This window comes from Gossypium arboreum, chromosome 7 (genome assembly GCF_025698485.1).
Source record: "Gossypium arboreum isolate Shixiya-1 chromosome 7, ASM2569848v2, whole genome shotgun sequence".
NCBI classification, from domain to species: Eukaryota; Viridiplantae; Streptophyta; class Magnoliopsida; order Malvales; family Malvaceae; genus Gossypium; species Gossypium arboreum.
The window spans coordinates 41681740-41695967 of NC_069076.1; the positions used below are offsets into that span (position 1 = coordinate 41681740).

At 34.2% G+C, this 14228-nt stretch overlaps 1 protein-coding gene across 1 annotated transcript; it reads left to right on the forward strand.

Annotated features, from left to right (window-relative positions):
• Positions 1–10825: 10825 nt before the first annotated feature.
• On the forward strand, positions 10826–13408 carry LOC128295411 (phosphoglycerate kinase-like). The gene is made up of 7 exons (XM_053030974.1): positions 10826–10974; positions 11607–11679; positions 11776–11789; positions 12193–12286; positions 12753–12851; positions 12926–12979; positions 13271–13408. Exons 1-7 carry the CDS (start codon positions 10826–10828, stop codon positions 13406–13408), a joined length of 621 nt encoding a protein of 206 aa, XP_052886934.1.
• The last annotated feature ends 820 nt before the right edge of the window (positions 13409–14228 follow it).

Here is a 14228-nt window from a genome sequence, read left to right on the forward strand (position 1 = left end):
ATCTATGCCAAGCTTGATTGTGAAATTTACAATGACATTTATGTCAATTTACTTCATGTTAAGAATATGTTAAAGTGTATTTATGATGCCTATTATTTGCATAAGAACTTATTAAGCTTTAAGGCTTACCCCTTTTCTTTTTCCCTTGTCTTATAGTTTCACCAAGCCAGCTCAGTGATCGAAGACGGTTGGAGTTCCATCCACACTATCAAATTATCATTTTGGGTACTTATGATTATAATAGTTTGAGCTATGACATGTATAGGGACTTGGTTTTTTTGTTATGTGTCATTGTTGAGTTGGCCAAAAGTGTTGGCTTATGTTATTTGATAATTCATTTTGTAAATGGCCATTGAAATTGGCTAAAATTGGCTTAATATATATATATATATATATATATATATATGCATAAGATGATGATTTCATGGATGTGTGAATTTGCATGGATTGATTTGATAAATAGGTGATGCTTGTATGTGGTAGATGGTTGCATGTAAATAATACGTTGATATCTTGTTGATGGCCGAATTGGTTGTATGAATATGCTTGGAATTGTGTTTCTTATGGTTGTGTAGGTTGGTGCAAGAAAGGGTGGCAAAATGGCTTGGTAAATAGCTTTATTTTTGTCCACACAGGTAGACACACGGGCGTGTGTCTAAGCCGTGTGTGACACACGGACACACGGCTTGCCCTATGGGTGTGTGATCCGGCCGTGTGTCCCCTAAATTTTGAATTTTAGCTTCGAATTGGACACACTGGCAAACACACGGCCTTGTGTCTTAGCTGTGTAAAGGACACAACCCAGGGACATGGGCATGTGCCCAGGGCGTGTGAAGTCTGCACCTATTTTAGGAAAAATTATGAAAATTAAATCACCCACACAGACTAGATACATGGGCGTGTGACTTGGCCATGTGACTTCAATTTGTTGATGATGTCATAAATAGAGAGTTACACGGGTTAGAGACACAGGCATGTGTGACCACACGGCCTATCCACACTGTAACACCCCTTACACGTATCCTATGTCAGAACAAGGTACGAGGCATTACCGGTCTTTCACACAATTTAACACAAACCGGGCCATACAAATTTGATCCAATCTTAAAAACATTCAAAGATAAACACAATGTCCCTTCTACGCCCCACATGGCCTTTAACATGCTTCAAGGGCAATTTGGGACTAAATAGAGAACTTCTAAAAATTTTACAATACTTAAATTCCCCAAGTTTGGAGAGTCACACGCCTGTGTGGGTAGGCCGTGTGATTTTCACACGCTCGTGTGGCTAGGACATGTCCATGTCCTCAACCCATGTAACTCTCTATTTATGACATCAGCATAAATTAGAGGTCACATGGCTAAGTCACACGCTCGTGTGCGAGGCCGTGTGGCGAATTTAAGTTTCGCATTTAAGGTTCAGACTTCATATGGTCCGGGCACAGGCCCATGTCCTGAGGCCATGTCTTCCACACGGTTGAGACACACAGCCGTGTCTCTACCCGTGTGTTTACTACCATGCATACTAACTTGCAAATCTAAGGTGTAGGGACACATGGCCGGACAACACGCCCATAGGGCTGACCGTGTGTCACACAGGGCCTAGACACATGCCTGTGTGTCTACGTGTGGACAACTTTGAGACTATTTTCCAAGCCCTTTTGTCACCCTCACTAACACATGCACACCCTCATATGCCAATGGTGAATATTATGGCATAAATAGCTTACTTAAACATCCGTAGTTTAACTCATGCATAACAATTACATGCTAAAGTATATATATTTGGGACTCCATAACTTACTAGGATCATTCAAAACATTTCCTTACTTTAAACCATGCTATAACCTAACCAGGTACATCAATCATCCATCAAGCATAGATTCCATATTTTATCATTCATTGCCAACAACCAACTTAACACACACCTTAAGGGTATCAACACATCTCACGCATGCATCAGTATCTAGGATTACAACACAATAATCAATATGAGCCATACTTCATGTCCATGTATAAAATGAATTAATATACCAATATGGGCCATCACTTTGGACAACCAATATGACATGTATAACAGAATAATAAGTCCCCTATACATGCCATATTTAAATGTATTAAACCAAATATACCCTAAAATATTTGTTGATAGTGTGACTTGAGCTCTGACGTCCACAATCCCCGAACTAGCTTGGCGATGCTAAGAAAAAGGGAAAGAGAGAGGGGGTAAGCATAAAGCTTAGTAAGTTGTATGTAACTAATAAATAACATAGATCATACAATTTCATGAGTGAAACATGCTACTAATTACCACCACATTATCAATTTACACACAATGGACATACTAAGAATTGACAATAAATGTCATTGAACTTCACAACTTATCTTTCTCATTCTTACCCATGCTAAATTTTCCATCAAGAATCAAATTCCATACTCATGAGGTTTACATACATACCTGTACTACTCATAACTTATTCATATTTCTCCATATCTTAACCTTGATCTTGAATCGCCCGTTGAGCCACTTGGAATACGGAAGGGCGTTCGGGATTATCATACACCAAATAGGGTGCCAAAGACATGTCCTAGGCATGGTCTTACATGGGACCACACATCGATGCCATATCCTAGATATGGTCTTATACGAAGTCTCGAATCAGTGCCGACGCCATGTCTCAAACATGGTCTTATACGGCACCTTATTTCGATGCCATGTCCCAGACATGGTCTTATACGAAATCACTTAACAATGCCAAAGCCATATCTCGAATATGGTCTTACACGTGATCTAGTATCGATGCCAATGCCATGTCCCAGACATGGTCTTGCACGAGATCTCATTAATCATGGTGTAATGACATCCAAATCTTGAGTATTCCTTAGGGTCACCTAAGATTTCCGAGATACAAAGCTATCATTAAATTTTTATTGAATCATTTCAAGTCAAATTCCATAAGGGCATACACACACATTTCATATAACATCAAGCATTAAATCCAGAATAATGAAATTGTTGAATTACTTACACACAACTTACCTCGGTCCCAAAATATTGCTAACTTTACGTTTTAGTCCAAAACCTTGCTTTTCCCTTAGTTTAGGTCCGGACTCCGTTTTTCTTGATCTATAATAGCAAATTCCACTTGTTTAATTATCACATTGCCCAAATCAGTTCATAAATCGCAATTTGAAAAATTATGATTTTACCTCGAAACTTTCACGAAATACAAATTAGTCCCTAAGCTCGTATAATGAAATATACTCATTTCCTTTACTACCCAAGCCTAGCCGAATATTTCTTGTACTCATAGTAGTCCACATTACTCATAAAAAATAGATTTTTATCACTCAATTTTATACCTTTTTCAATTTAGTCCTTTTTAGGTGTTTTCATGCAAAATCACTTAGTAAAAGATGTAAACACACATCAAGCTATCATATTCCTCCATTAAACACCAAAGAACATGCATGTCACACATGGATAAATTTTTAAACATAAACCCTACTTCAAAATAAGGGTGGAAATAGGTAAATCAAGCTACGAGATCTTCAAAAATGTAAAAAACATTAAAAACAGGCTAGGGAACACTTACTATTGAAGAAGATAAGCCAATTTTTGCTTTAACTTTCCCTTTTTATTCTTTTAATTACTAATTGACCAAAATGCCCTTAAGGCCTTTCTTTCAAATTTTTCCTATGCATGTCTATTTTTGTCCAAAATTTTAGAAATTGGTCAAATTGTTAATTAGGACATTCTAATTTATAATCTAAAGCAATTTCATGTTTGAAGCTTCTAGAACACAAGTTTTGCATATTATTTAATTTGGTCCTTAAAGTTCAATTGAACATTGTATGCATAGAATTTCTCCATGAAATTTTCACACAAGCATGCATACCTATCATGGACCTCATAAAAATCATAAAACAACTATTGTTATCTCGAATTTGTGGTCTTAAAATCACTGTTCTGACTAGGTCTTAATTTGGGATGTTACACACATGGGCGTATGACCCCTGTTTCGATGAAAAATTTTCTAAGTGTTGGAAAGTTTTCTAAAGTTTTCGGTTTAGTCCCGAACCACTCTTATTGCAAGTTTGTGGCCTCGTAGGCTTGTTTAAGGGACAATGTGAACATTTTTGAAAAGTTTTAAATTTGAGTGGAAATTCATGCCCCGATTTCGAATGTTTGTTTGAATTTAAGTCTGGTAATGCGTTGTACCTAGTTTCGGTGGCGGATACGGGTAAAGGGTGTTACAAATAGACTTGAAGGTGACATGCAAGGTGAAACAAACACTCCTTTTTTTATAGTGGTTGAGTACCATAAAGCCGTGGCAATGGGATTAAAGTTTCAATGACGGGTTTCGATATAGTCATATGACCACCAACTTGGCAAAGGGGGTTAACTCTGTGTTGAAAAACACACGACATCTTCCAATTTTATCTGTGTTCTCGACTAAGTTCTACAGGTTGGCAACCTTGATGCCAAGAATGAGGCTAAAACAAGTCAACCAGATTAATACGGGACACGTGTTTGTCAAAGATGTTAGGAATGTAATGGATGCTAACTGTTGGAGGGAGAGGTTAATGAAGTAAGAATTATATTCACAACAGTTTGAAACGTTTGGAGTTACAGAGACCATTGGTCCTCAACCTGATATCCCATCTAGGTCTTATGGAGTTGATCTCTAAAACAGACGATACGATTGTGGGAGGTTCAAGATACTTCATTATCCCTGTGTGCATGTCATAACAATCTATGCTCGTGCCTCACTCAATGTTGAATAGTTTATCGTTGAGGTGTATACTCTCGAGTACATGTTGCGTGTTTGGGAAAATGAGTTCCCCGTCCTACTTGATCTATCTACATGAGAGGTGCCTACGATGACTTTTAAGCTTTTCCCAGACAAAAAGTTGCTTAAAAGTTTGCAATCAACCAGAATCCATAATGAAATGGCCATTAGAGAGAAAACCAATGGGAAGCTTTGTGGCGTTTGTAGATTAGCTAGCCATAGCTAGAGTAAATGCCCGTAACGAACATACCATATTGGTTAATCGTCGTGGTCAGGTGGAAATTGAGCCAATGTACTCTAATGAATTTAATTTATATTATAACTTTTGTATTTTTGCATTTATATTTCAAAGTTTATATTTTTGAATTTATATTACAAAGTTTGTATTTTTGCACATATATAAGTCGATAATTTATACCTTAAATACCATTTCATTTAAATTTAGTACCAAAAAAACCTAAAAGTTAAGTAAAAAATGAGTTTAAATGGTCAAATTTTACTACAATTAAATACATACAAACTTGACCATTGATATGACAGAAATTCTTAAAATTGATAGTTTGATGGTATGGTCCTAGGGATAAATTGTTGTGATGGTCAATGTTCACGTTACGAGTGCTCGCGGTGATCAACGTGGTCCTCACCCGAACTTAGGGGTCTGCTAAACATAGTGGAAAAATCGTATGCCCCAAACGTTTGCTTGGAAGGACTGGGGTACTGTGGTGGTAATGGGTTGAAGATATCAAACGTCATCAATGATATCGGATCAAGTATCAGAACTGGATCTAGGAAACTCTAAATGATATTCGTGGTCTGATGAGCCCGAGAAACAGTCATTGACCCCTAGGTACAGATGATAAAAACTATTCCAAAACTGTGATGAGACCACTCAGGTTCGAGCATTGGCTAGGGTTTAAGCAAGGGCTCTGGCTCGGGAGCAGGAGGCGGATGTGGAAGGGGATGGGTGACTTGCCCAAGGCATGGCATGCACGAGGAGATTACAGTCGAGATTGCCCACCAAATAAATATAGTTTCCCCTTCTTAGAGTACTACTGTATGTTCTGTAACGAGCTCTGCAAATCAAAAGAGAGATCCATCTGAGGTCTCTGCCCCATCTGGTTGTTCCACACTGCAATATATTGTTGATGCACTACTATCTAATTATGTCCCTGTTTTCCCTTCTTGATAATCCTGTGGATTTTCCCCAATTGCACTGGCGGTGCCGGGATATATTGTACGCATCTAGACTACCGAAGTACTCAATCTCTATTATACTACTCCACTGTCTGGAAATTGATAATGGGTGCATTAATGCACTACAGGTGTGAATGGATGTGGGTAGACAAGGGAATCACAGTCGCAATTTGCGGGAAGGAATAGGGCATCAAGATGAATTGCACAATTAATAACATGGCTATATTAACACGGTTCGAGTAAGATATATAAAGTAATTACATGTCACAAATATTGGAATAACTTAACCCTTTCCCAGCATGTGTCTTAATCATCAGACGGTATATCAGAACCGTGTATGACCTCTTAATACCCAAATTAGTACTCCATCTACGAAAAAAAACTTGTTAGAATAATATCATTAAAAAAGAAATGTCAAATAATTGCTATAATAGGACAAATTTTTTTCACCTATTCACAAGTGGAAAGACATATGCTTCGTGACTAACCGACGCTAAGAATAGCATCCGGTAAATTGCCCAAGACTGCAACAATATGAGGCATCCATCTATGCCCATAGCAGAAGGATTTTTTGTCCAAGAAAGCTCGCGAGACAACATAGCTAGAACTGCGAAACCCCAACTATATGAATAGACGTTATGCAAATCAATTAACAAGGTAATTATATCAAATGGACCTCGTTGTTGTTTGCATCAGACATGAGTACACCTCCTATAATGTGCATAATGTATGCTCGAGCGGCACACATCACATCTCGCTCAGTGACATTAATCGGTAAATGTTTGAAATTGGCCTTTAGCCATGAAAACCTCAAACCTAAAAATTTCAACTCGGCATCATCGAGCGAGACTCCCAGTAGGTTATAGCAAAGGGTGACTGGCTTAGAGATAGCACTTATGCCTGTTACCGTACTACCGTTGAATGGGAGCTCAAGTTGTAGTGTAACATCCTCCAGAGTGATGGTGCACTGCCAACAAATGTAAAGTGTGGGTCTTTAGGCACCATCGCTCGACCAAAGTAGAAATTAAGTCGTACCATAAATCAAATGTCCAAATCAATACCGCTGATCTGAATCTAGCTAAGTCAAAGTATGACATTAGTTATTCATTCAGCAGATATCATAAACTGTTCACACGACCCCTCAATGCGTAATATGGGCCCTAACACTATTAAATTACAAAAATGGTTAATATAACCTAGTTTAAATCTGTAAATGACGTGGAACTTTTTATAAGGTAAGAAATAACAATTTTATTATCATCATATTAACCGTTTTCGATACGTGATTATCATTTTTAATCAAAGAACCTATTTTGATATCTACAACCTAGAAAAAAATTGAGTTCAATTAGTTTGCTGCAAAAAACACATTTCGATAAGTAACTAATTTCTATTTGGGCCTTTTTATCCCAATTATAAGAGAAGAAATATTAAAATATAGAAATGAGACACCTTAACAAAAATAATTATCACATTTTAAATAATTATCAAAGCACATTAATATTATACAATAAATATAGTACTCGAGAATATAATTATAAAAATACTAAAGAGTTTGGTGCACATCACATTTTTGCCATACTATTTTAGTATATAATAAATGTTTTATACTACTTAATAAAGAATATAAAAATATCTCATAAATTCTAACTTAATGGTTCCATCTTTTACCTACATAAAAACAATGTTAAAACAACAAAAACTATCTCAACATAATAAACTGATAAGACTAATGTTGTTATTTGAATCTAATAAAAAAACAAAAAAACATATGAATCAAAAATAAAATAGAAACATACCTTACCAAAATACTACCTACCAAAAACCTTCCTTTCTTATCAAAATAATACCGTACAAAAATAAAAAAATTAATCGAATATAAATTAATCAAAAACATTTCTAAAATAACATTGTTAGACAAAAAAATAACATTTATAACCAATAAATAAAAAATTTCACTAAACTAACCAAAATGTATAAATACTAAAAAAAACTTCTTTTGTGTTATAAAATAAAGAGAGATGAGGAGAATAAAGAACAAAGAAAATATGAAAGCAATAAAGAAAATAAGAAGCAATAGAGAATGTACTTTATTGATCAATTGGGATGATTACAATGCTTCATCAGAGTCTCTATTTATAGGCATAAGAAGAATAAAAGAAGTAGAGATCTAATTCTAATAACTATTTAAATTTAGAGTACATTAAAACTTTATCTTGATCATGATGGACATCCACTTAATTAGATATTCATAACACTTCCCCTTGAATGTCCATTAGTAGATAATGTGTCTCATTAAAACCTTATTAAGAAAAACCTTATGGGATGAAAACCTAATGAAGGAAAAATAGTACACGATCTATAATACCATTACAGGAAAATAGGGCTTTAGCGGTGTTTTTAGCGACGTTTTATCAAAAAATGCCGCAAAAATTATACATTAGCAATGTTTTACCAAAAACGTCGCTAAAAATAGAGCAATAGCAGCGTTTTTTGGTAAAACGCAGCTAAAAAACAGAGCAATAGCGGCGTTTTTGGTCAGACGCAGCTAAAAAATAGAGCAATAGCGGCGTTTTTGGTCAAACGCTGCTAAAAAATAGAGCAATAGCGGCTTTTTGAGAAAAAACGCCGCAAAAAGTCATATAACCCCTAAAACCTAAACCCAAAAAAAGTTCATAAACACTAATCTATAACCCTTAAAACCCTTAAACCCTAAAAAAACACTAAACACTAATCTATAACCTCTAAAACCCTAAACCCCAAAAAACATCATATGGATGTTGATGTGTATATACATAGATATTATTGTAAAAGCTTATGTTCATAATAAATTATGGAAGCAATACTTAATATTGATTAAATTTATTTTTGGGTTTAGGGTTTAATATTTAAGGTTTAAGGTCTATGGTTTAGGGTTTTATGGTTTAAGGTTTAATGGCCATGGGTAGTATGTTAATCTCAAGTGAATCATATTCAATTAAATCCTAAACCCTATAATTAATATATATTTTGGGGCATAAGTAGGGGGTTGAAAGGGTCTCGCCCCTCTAAAATGAAAAATTTTCCATTTCGATTTTTTGAAATTTTTAAAAATTTTAAAGGTAAAATTGCACTTCATCCCTTTGAATAATGGAAAATTTTTTATTTAATCATTTCAAAATTATAAAAATATATGCTAAACTCTAGTCGTTTAAAGTTTAGATGATAGGGGGTAAGGGGTAGAAGTTTAGGGTTTATGTTTTATGGCTTAGGGTTTAGAGGTTAAGGGTTAGGGGTTAGGGTTTTAGGGTTTAGATTAATTAGTTTTTTAATTTATATATTAAATATTTTATTATATAATTGTAAAGAGATAATATTAAATTTAATATATTAAAATTATGAATATAGTTTAAATTATTTAAGAGAAAATAGATAAACTTTTATATATATATAATAGATAAACTTGAGATTTGTTAAATGATAAAATTTTATACAATCAACCAACTAATGCTTTTATATTTAAAAATATTTAATCTAAACATATTTAAAATATTAGATTAAAAAAATTGATAAACAAAAAAAGGCATTAAAATGTATTAAAATTTGTACAAACGGCACCATACAGGGGAAAAAAATTTAGTGGCGCTTAGCCAGAAAACGCCGCAAATTCTATTTTTAGTCGACTAAAACGATGCAGTTTCAGTTTATAGTATTAAACATTTAGTGGCGCTTCTAAAAACGCCACCAAATTGCATTACCATTTGGCTTAAACGATGACGTTTAACAACAAGGGATAAAATTCGATTTGAACGGCGATGTTTCATTACAAACAAAATAAAGTTCTAACTTAAACGTTTTCGTTTGTCGCCTTCGCCCCATGCATCGCAATCGATCCCCTCCATCGCCTTCGCCCTTTGCATCTGCTGCATAGCCATCGAGTGTCCCCTCTGCTACCCGAATATATTTGGTGAATTAAACGAGGTTGTTGATTCCTCCGAACAAGGTTGACTTCACTTTTAGGTTAGTAACAACATTCACCATGTTCATCTTATTTTACTTGAATATCATATTCTAGCTACCACATTTTCTACTACAACGGCTTGGTTATTTTGATAAACAATTAAATTTGCTATGTCATTTTATATTTTTTTAATTCATCAATTTCATTTTATTTCTGTTAAAGTTTCCTTTTGTATTTTATACGATAATTTAAAAATTATAAAATCTTCAAAAAATTTTAAAATTTAAAATTTAAAATTTAAAATTAAAAATAAAAAATAAAAAACTTAAATATTTAATATTTAATATTTTAGTCCATATTTCAGTTAAAAGTTCAATATTCAAAATTAAAAAATTCCAAAAAATGGTAATCTCAGCACAAAAATTGTGAAAGAAAAAATAGAAAAAAATATGTTAAAATGAAAAAAAATTAAAATTAAGTAATAGTGGCATTTTTAGTAAAAACGCCGCAAAAAATTTGAGTTATAGTGGCGTTTGTTTTGAAAATGCCGCAAAAATCCATAATTTTACCAAAAAAAGGCCATTATAGCTTAATTTTGCTTACCCGCTCACTCCCAAAAAATTCCCGCTCACTCCCAAATTCCCTCTTCTTCTCATCTATGTCACTCACCCTAAATCCCCTAAATAAAATTTAGCTACTCTTTTTCTCTCGTTACTCTTTTTCTCTCAATCATTCGTTTCTTTTCACTGTCTAGATATATCTGCCTCTCTCATCTTTGTAAGTACTCTCACTTTGAATACTCCCATTTTCTTATTGATTTTGCAGATAGGTTCTCTAATCCTTTTTTCGGGTGTAGCGTTGTTTATACGTTTGGTTGTTGTTGAAGAAGTGCTACTACCATGGCTACAAAGAAGAGCGTCGGGGACTTGAAGGAAACTGATTTGAAGGGAAAGAAAGTGTTTGTTAGAGTCGATCTGAACGTTCCATTGGATGATAACTTCAACATAACTGATGACACAAGGATCCGTGTTGTTGTTCCCACCATCAAGTAATTGATGGGTCATGGCTCTAAAATCATCCTCTCTAGTCATTTGGTACCTTTCTTTTATTCCTTTTCTTTAGATTTGATTTTTTAATAAAATTTTCTTTTGATCCCATCTTTGGTTTTTGGGTTTCGTTTGCCTTGTGATATATCTCGCATGTTTTGATCTGGTGTTCATTCAGATCTTTATGGATATTTGTGGTTTTGAGATTTATTTTTGATTTACTAAGCTAGATCTGTCTGAATCGGATGGAGGCAGCATCATCTCTGTTTTTTGTTTAAATCTTTCATGTTCGATCTCATTTTCTTTTTAATTCTAAAATCACCGCACGGAGATAGTATTTATTGATTTTTGATATATCTAACAAGCATGTTCTGTGGCTGATATTTTCATAGTTGCTGTTTGTTTTTAGCTCATAAATTGGTACACCTTTGTTTTCTCTTGATTCTGATTTTGAGCTTGGTTTATTATTTGTACAATTTTGGCAGCAATAGTTCATCTAAAACTATATAATTGCTTTGGCGAATGTTAAGGTAGAATAATTCTTTTCCTTATTCCATTAAATGATAGTCTAAGCTCTTAAAGAATATCTGGGGCATGAGATGAGTAGGTGTATGTTTTTTTTTGGTTTTGTTAGGATGAGCAACCAGAAGTACAAGGACCAGCAGTTTTGGTCTCAACTGAAAGAGGATCAACTATCAGTCCAATTGGTATTTCTCTGTGTGTGTGTGTGTGTGTTTTCTTATGATTTAAGGATTTTTTCTTCATTGGATTTAGTTGAAAAATGGAATATATGTTCATTGCAGTACTTGGACTTGAGGTTTTAGAACTTTGATTTGCATGAAACTTTGACTTGCAGGTCTCTTTTTGTCTGTCTCTTACTTTGGAAATTGCTCCAACATTTTACATATTAACTTGTTGACTGTAATGTGATAAGAAGTACAAAGGAAGGGTTTGTTATCTTGGCTATCAAATTTCTCCAATTCTTCAATTCAAATATTGTCAGCCTTGCTTATTGGCATCTTCTTCAATGTGTTTGATATTCTAGGTAGCATTTATGTGCTTGATAATCCTTAATTCCCATACAAGTTATAATGACTACTGAAAGGCATCAACTCCTCAATGAATTAATGATTTTTTATTCTTGTTTGCCTTTCTTTTTAATCTTCTCTTTGACATGATGTTTGATAGCCTAGTTCATTATTCTTCTTATTGATCTCTAGGATTTCGCCCGGCATTGAAGAATTAGTCAAGAAACTGAAGGCAAGGAATACTGATGTATATCTAATTTTCGGGGGCTTCCGCCAAATGATCAATGTATGCAACTATGCTACTAAATGCTTGAAAGACCATCTATGATTTACTTTGTTCTGTTAAGGTATTCATGTGGTTTCATTTGCCCTTCTGATAAATGCAGATCTGAAATCACTTGCAATATTTTGATGATATTGAAAATAGAAACTTGAATGTAGGAAACTGGAAAACACGAAATGGCAATCCTTACTTGACATTAGATACTACACATGCAGACAAATGGTGACTTCGAAAACCAATTAGATATAAAATTATGAAAGTGTGATATGGGTAATGTTGTCATCGGTAAGAGTCATTGTACAAGCATGTAGGTTCGTTACTATTGAGAGAGCCATGTTATTGTATATTAATATAATCTTCCAATGGTTAACCATTGGCCAACTCTGCCGAAAATAGTTAATTGAGAAGCGTTTTTGTAGCTGTTGCATCAATCCTTGGAATTTCGCAAGAAAACATTTTTGCCAATCAGCTGCTCTTTGGAAGTTCCGGGGAGTTTTTGGGATTCGATGCTAATGAGCCCACTTCGAGGAGTAGAGGAAAAGCTACTGCTGTTCAGCAAATAAGAAAGGTGAGTCTTGTGGCTTTTTTTGTATTGGCCGGCTAAAAGTTCATTTTCCAAGTCTAACCAAAAAAATTTTCCAGGTTAAGGGATACAAAGCATTAGTCATGATTGGTGATGGTGCTACTGATCTTGAGGTTAGTAAATTCATCTTAACTTTCTTTAGATATAGTTAATCTTTAAGGTTACCATATAAAGTAATTTTTCCTTCAATGCATTGGGAATCAATATATTAGCGTTTAATGATTGCATTTAATATAAAAATATTGGGTAAAAGTATCATGGAGGCTTTTGTATTAAGAGCTAAATTGCATTTTTCCCTCTACTAAAAATGACTACTGAAAGGCATCAACTCCTCCATGAATTAGCAATTTTTTATTCTTGTTTACCTTTCTTTTTAATCTTCTCTTTGACATGATGTTTGATAGCCTAGTTCATTATTCTTCTTATTGATCTCTAGGATTTCGCTCGACATTGAAGAATTAGTCAAGAAGCTAAAGGTAAGGAATACTGATGTTTATCTAATTTCCGGGGGCTTCCGTCAAATGATCAATGTATACAACTGAATCTCTTCTGAAGTTTTACTTATTAGTTATGTCTTGGGTCTCTTCTAGAGCACCAGCCTCCACTATATGACCATCTAGAAGAATTTTTTCATCTTTGGAACCGATCAATCTATATAACACTTGGTTATTCACATTAAGTTTGTAAATACATTTAACAGTTAACTTGTAATGAGTTATCCTTATTAAACTTCTGGTTCAATTACTCTCCCCCTAACTCATTACAAGTTATTGTTTCTCTCCCCCTAATGTTGGGAAAACTGACAACTCATGTCACAATTAAATCTCAAATTAATTGCTCAAAAATATTACAAGGAGACTCATATAAATATACATTCTCGATCTCTTATTTGACCTGTGCGTTGTGGTGGAACAGTTGGAACATATATCACACATCTAAAAATTATAAGATGGGAAATATTTGGCTCTTGACCAAAAATTAATTGTAATGGGGAGTATTTATAATTTATTGGCTTGATGCGTACAACATGTAAATCAATACAAGCATGAATCTCATGCTGAAATAGAAAGTTTTGTTCTCATAAGTAATGGTTTAGCTATTAGTTGGAGGCATTTGATAAACAATTAAGCTAAATCATTTTGTCTGTGAACATGAGCTACATAATGTTCAACTTTTATCACAATTGACATGCAATAATCATTGAAAACTTGGGATGTAAACCCACCAACATTAGCAAGATGAATTGTTTTAATTTCATAATCTAAAATTAATCATTTAAACAAGCAATCTCGCAAACGACAGGTTGCAAGTTGATAATGCATGTGATTATTTTGTAGATCCATCTACAAAAATCATATAATA

What these genes read in the sequence shown, in the direction of transcription:
- LOC128295411 (XM_053030974.1), top strand. Translation starts at nt 10,826, where the DNA reads ATGGCTACAAAGAAGAGCGTCGGGGACTTGAAGGAAACTGATTTGAAG. An exon ending in GTTGTTGTTCCCACCATCAA is followed by an intron (nt 10,975 to 11,606) that starts GTAATTGATGGG and finishes TGGTTTTGTTAG; the next exon opens with GATGAGCAACCAGAAGTACA. An exon ending in GCTTCCGCCAAATGATCAAT is followed by an intron (nt 12,287 to 12,752) that starts GTATGCAACTAT and finishes TTTGCCAATCAG; the next exon opens with CTGCTCTTTGGAAGTTCCGG.